Below are 6,289 nucleotides of genomic sequence, written 5' to 3'. Positions count from 1 at the left end.
AGGAGCTTGCTTTCCATCTGTTACTTTTTTGCAAATATCGGTTTGATCCTGCCACTTCCATCCACTGTGCCGCAAATGCTGCGCAGCTGTTCTTCTGACTCCTCTATTGCCACACTTTGTGTGCATGTTCTGGCTGCTGACTATTTCTCCTCTTGAAGCTGCCCCACGTGAATCTTTTAGTCACTTGTGAGGCAGACCAAGCTCTTTAATCATCGGTTACCTCCCATCTTATAGCTGCTGCATAACACACTATGTAAGCTGCCTCACAATCCTCTGGGATGTGATGTAATCTAATGTGTGGTTGGCAAGCAGAGGACAGGAATCCTCCATTAACCATCACTGATGAATCCGATACACGATCATGAGGGGCAACACCAGTGATGATTGATGGATGGTGGTCAGCGGGGCCCAGTGCATTTGTAACATGTTACATGTTACACCCTGAATACAGTGAACTGAAAAAGGTGAACTTATCCTTTACCAGTAAAAATGATCCCTGTCTAATTCCACCCAAAAGAGATATCAGTTTTTGGTACAATCTCTAAATTAGGCTTTCCAAGAATTTAAGGTGTAACTAAAGGAAAAAAAACTTTTTTTTTTTAGCTTTGGATGTGGAGAGGAATTAGAACACTGTCAGTTTTTATTGCTGTGTCCAGTTAGGGAGTTTCACCCCCACTATCTGTTTTGTTTACAGTTATAGAAAGTGAAAGTAAAATTCTGGGTTGATACCAAAACAACAAAACTGTGAAATCTTCCTACCAGGACACTAGTTTGGGTGACACCCCAGGATTCCCTCACGTTGAAGGGATTTCCTCTCACTTCTGGTTTTGGCTATAAGACAGGAAGTGAAGGGAAATCTTCTCTATGGGACACAAATGGCAAAAAAAAACCCCATTAACAGGGGTTATAATCCACCCTTACGCTATTCAAAATGAAAATAAAGTTTTACCTTTAGCTCTACTTTAAGACTTCAAATATTTTACAGTACTAGATCAAATGCAACATCTTCATAAAGCTATCCTTTTACAGCCCCAATTTTATTTGTAAATACCAACATTCTAAGCATCACTAACAGATGTCACAGATGCTGTGGTATAGAGTTCACATAAAATTTACTAAGAACCAAATGTACCAACCAACATGAAACACTCAACTTCTGAAACGTATGTCCTAAAAAGAAATACAAAAACATTGTCTACCTTGTCATCGGCAGTTTCACAGGGAAGCCTGTCAACATTCACGTAATTTGGGTAAGAATGCAGAAGATAATCTATGGCATCCACATGCTAAATCAGAATGGAAAGGAAGAATGGAAAATTTATGAAATACAGATATAGAATCTGCACATATTGAATTAAACAAAAAAACCCCCAAAAAAATAAAAAACCCTAACTATTCCCCTTACCCAATACCCACACATAAAGCTAAGTCATTCTAGAATTCAAATGGTAATTGTCCTGTAGGGGTTTAATTTTAGCCAGGCAGCAAAAGTAATTTACATACTACTTTGTAGTTTTCTTCAAGTACAAAGCATATTCAACAGCAGTGTGGTGTCCAGTATCTTAAATGTTTCCTAATTTGGTATGAACTTTGGCTAACTGTTTAATATTTTTGCATATTTACTCATCTGTATTAGACCATAAGATATTGGAAAATTAGATTTTTTTCTACATACCTACCTGTAAAATCCCTTTCTTGGAGTACATCATGGGACACAGAGCAGGCTATTCATGACTATGTGGGTTATATGCCACCTATAGGTGAATGGACACTGGCAGACCAACCAGAGAGCAAGTCCTCCCTTACATAACCCCCCCTACACAGGAAGTACTTCAGTTTTTGTAGCAATGAAATTCCAGAAAGAGGGGAGGGACCTCTGTGTACATTTTACAGGCAAGTATGCAGAAAAAAATCCAATTTTCTTTATTGTACATCACGGGGCACAGAGCAGGCTATTCATGACTATGTGGGATGTCCCAAAGCAATAAAAAAATTTTGAGAGGAGGGTGACACCATGATAGCCACCACCAACAATCCCACAAGACCTACTCAGCCGTTCGCAAGACACTGCGGCCAAAGGGAGAGCCCTCTGCGGCTCTCACATCGACCTGGTAGAACCTTGTGAACCAAAGCCCATACAGTAGCCTTGCATAGGATTTACAGAAGCCAGCTTCCTGCCAATCAACAGTGCAGAAAAACAGGAACCATGACCCCCCCCCAAACCTTGCAGACCTGGGCTTCAATAGCCCAGCCTTCAATCCTAGCCATTGTAAGCAGGATAGGTCTGGGCGGATAAGAAGTGTCCAAGGAGCATCCTTAGAAACAGTATGTCGGTGTACCATGCCCTCCTGTGCTAGGCAGTCAGTGGGACTCCTGACCTGGACACCCTGTCAAACTTAATGTAAAACCTGGATATGTCCAGAGTTCCCAAACGCCAGACTGCCAAGAATGTCTCGGGATGCAGGGACTACCCTGCTGGTATCAGCCACTGACAGCTAGGGAAAGCCCCCTGCCAGTTTCCCATACCTAAAATATGTACTGCCAACAGAGATGGCACATGTTGTTCTGCCCCAGAAAGAATGTGGTGCACCTCTTTCTGAATCACCTCTTTCTGAATTGCTGCCCTGGTGGTTGGTATAAGCCACTGTGGTGGGATTGTCAGACCACAACCTGTGCAAGTGGTTAGTCCAATAATCCAAAGCAAAGCGTAATGCCCAAAGTTCCATGATATTGATGGGCAGTCTTCCTTCCTGTGGAGATCAAGTCCCCTGAACTGTGGCCAACTCAAAACCAGCACCACAATCAGAGAGACTGCTATTGGTGGCTACTATCTTTCATATCACTGGAAGGAAAATTACCCCTTCTTCAGATTCCAAACAAACCACCACCAATTCGGACTCTGCAATACTTCAGGGACAAAGCTCTCTGACAATCCAACGTGTAGGCCTTCATGACCCAGACAGATAGAAAGTTCCTCTACAAAAGACCAGGAGTGGAACCGTACGTAGAAAACCTGCTTTAATGTAGATACCATTTCCCTATGCAGACCTATTGAAGGATACCTTAGGCTTCTTATATCTCGCTTTAAAACTTGGCTCCCTGAGCACAGGAACATCAAGGTATTCTAAAATTGACACCCCCCTGTGACCTAATCAAACCCAGCACCAGGCTAGGAGCTTTGTGAACACTTGGGTGGTGCGTAGCCAGCCCAAAGAGCAGTGCCTCAGAACAAAAAAATGATGATGCTTAACTGCAAAAGCAGAACCCTTGATGGGCCTGAAAAAAATCAGCACACAAAAGATATGCATCATTAAGGACAATGGACTTCCGAAAACTATCTCTAGCAAAAAAGCCATCACTAATCAGACCTACCCTATCCGAAACAGAAAGATGTTTACATTTATGTCTAGTTCCTTGAGATCTTAAATAGATCTCACGTCCCTGTTTGGTTTTGGGCCTGCGAACGCGTCAACAGTCTCGAATCACCTCAGAGACAGCCCTAGCATCCTCAGACGAGATCAGGTGCTTTCCGGGTAATGCAGTGGCAGTCCAATACAGCCACGAGTCGACTGGACCTGAGGGTGGTGCACCTGCCTCCCTCATCTGGGACCTTTTAATCATAACAGGTAAATGATGTGGCAACTATATTTGCCAAAACCTAATTATGCAGTCCCACAGGGATGCCAGTCCATAGCCATGATGGTCTACAGCTACTCAATCATGCAGGTATGCAAGCCTGCAGACCTACTGAAGTATGCAGTTTACGTAAGTATTCATTCAAGTATGGAGAGCATTCAAATATGCAGTTCATGCAAGCACAAAAATGCATTTCATGCAAGTACAAGAATGCAGTTGCATGAACTGCATTATTATATATTCATGAACTGCATTCTTGTACTTGCATGAACTGCATACTTGCATGAACTGCATTATTATACATTCATGAAGTACAAGTATGCAGTTCATGCAAGTCCAAGAATGCAGTTCGCACATGTATAAGGAATTCAGCTCATGCATGTATATGTATACAGTTCATGGAAGTAGAAAGTAGAAGTAGAAGGTACGTATGCAGTTTATGCATGTACATATATGCAGTTCATGCATGCATATGTATGCAGTTCACGTAGGTACAAGAATGCAATTCACGCAAGTACAAGAATGCAGCTCATGCATACATATGTATGCAGTTCATGCAAGCATAAATCCAATATTTAGGCAGGTATGCATGCAATAATATAATACTATGCTGCACCTGCCCGCTCCACTTTCTAGAAGTGTATAGTTTAATCAAACTGTCAAAATCAATGGCCCCATACTAGCCTTGCAGGACTAGCCAAGCATCTATTCATCAAACGTAGTCTGAATGCAGCCACTTTGCTGCTGCAGTGCAGTCTAAATCCAAGCTCCTGTAGATAAGATGCAAGTTATTTTGGAGACACAACTCCCGTGTCCTGTCTGGTCATGCAGCTCCCCCATAGGTTGACATTATCCAGCTGCTGTGATTCCCAGCCTTCTCACAGGAGCCTTATCCTTAATGTGTGACTTCAATCATAAAAAAATGGCAGCCCTTCAATTTCCTGCCTCTACTGCACAAGAGTAGGCTATATAGAGCTACGCTGTGCCCTCTAGAGGCTGGAGGAGAAAACTGCAGTCCTTATGAAACCCAAGGAGAATGGCCTGGCCAAACCTAACAGCACACTGCCGCCAGTAGCCACTGGAAGAAATAACCAGTCATATTTATTTTTAAAGAAACACTGCAAATGTAAACTTACCATCCCAGGACTCTGAATTATAACAGGAGTCCAACCTTCACCCATCATGGCAGGACCTATCACGCAGCCCTTCAAGGACAAGGTCCCCTTAATATGGGGCCACTGCCTTGGACCCGTACATCACCCTGCTGTAAAGCACCTTGGTCAGAACAAACACTGAACAACATTCCATTACACATGGTCCAGCATCACATAGCTGCATTACAGGCAAAACCAGAGGATTCTTCTCCTATCCAGAGAGGCTTGGGTACCATCTATTTTGGCTAAAAGCTTTTTGAATGGATCCGACTGAAGTCCTTGATCCTCCACAGAACCATTCCAGACCTCCAAGTAAGCTCACAGAGCACATGTAGCACATATTCAGTGACCATCCACCTTACAGACACTGGCAAAAAAAACTACAGCACTTCCTGTGTAGGAGGGGTTATATAGGGGAGGACTTCCTCTCTTGGTCACCCAGTGTCCATTCCCCATATAACAAACAGTCATGAATAGCCTGCTGTTTCCCGTGATGTATGGTAAAGAAATTACTATTATTTCAACCAAAGCTCTTAGCACATTATTGCCAGATTTACATTCTTTGAGTTGTATAACAAGAAACTAGTACTCTATAAACCCGCCTTACTAGTAGGTGCAATTGACCAGAGCAGCAGACTTTTCATTTATATAAAGTGAATGCTTAACACAACTTCTCTTTAATAAAGCTCAGTGAGCACATGCTTTCCAAGAAAGCATTCACATAGAAGTAATCAAAGTGTGCTTATGCTACAGTAGATGTCTGGGATCTGACTGGAAGGGGTAACTAAATTACAAGACACAGAAATGCAAAATCCTTTGGAATGTAGAGCAATTTCTATGTGTGTATTTCCTATTGAACTGGAATTCAACAAATCTCCTTAAAACACACATGAATTTTTAATGTAGGTCAGATTTTAAACCCTATCTTTTCGAGTTTCATATGTGAACTGAAGAAAGTGAAAGGGTTTCTCACAGCAACCATATTCAGGTTGATATTTCAAATGTAGGCTTAAAATTGCACTACAAACACTTTCTCCTTGCCAAGAAATGCCCCAACACTTCCTTCCCTTTGTGAACACGTTTTACTGAAGATTCTTTGTGTGGTTCAAGCTTATGCCCCAAACCACAGATCTAGTATGCAGCAGTAGTGTGGGCTTTGTGCAAATATTGGACATTACACGCTAATAACTTATGCCTGTTGCTACTAACAATTTCTTTATGATTACCAAATCATGGTAAATAATTAAAACAAGCGAGTATGAGGCTGCAATCAAGTATCAGGCCATAACTTGCAGCCTTGGATCTCAAAGAGAAAATCAGCAACTGTTTTGTGTGGTTATGTTATCACCATCATTAGCCAAAATAGAATTGTACTTTTTTTTTTTGGTGTTCATTAGGGGAGCTTACACTTAAAATTGTACAAAACTTCTTAGCATACACCATCATGGGAATCACTGATTCAGAGATACCTTTGCCCCTCAGAACTAGGGCTTCAATAG

At 41.9% G+C, this 6,289-nt stretch overlaps 1 protein-coding gene across 1 annotated transcript in view; it reads right to left on the bottom strand.

Annotated features, from left to right (window-relative positions):
• The window catches only part of RIOX1 (ribosomal oxygenase 1), a 103,963-nt gene that overhangs the window by 4,539 nt on the left and 93,135 nt on the right, over nucleotides 1-6,289 (bottom strand). Inside the window, exon 14 of the mRNA XM_089681766.1 lies at nucleotides 1,200-1,286. Within this exon, the coding sequence (XP_089537892.1) occupies nucleotides 1,200-1,286 (87 nt within the window). The remainder of the gene's footprint in view (nucleotides 1-1,199; nucleotides 1,287-6,289) is intronic.

This window comes from Staurois parvus, unplaced genomic scaffold (genome assembly GCF_062004578.1).
Source record: "Staurois parvus isolate SC_StPar_1 unplaced genomic scaffold, SC_StPar_1.0 ptg000277l, whole genome shotgun sequence".
Taxonomy (NCBI): Eukaryota; Metazoa; Chordata; class Amphibia; order Anura; family Ranidae; genus Staurois; species Staurois parvus.
Note: the sequence above shows the minus strand (reverse complement) of the source record. Positions and strands in the feature narration are given on the sequence as shown.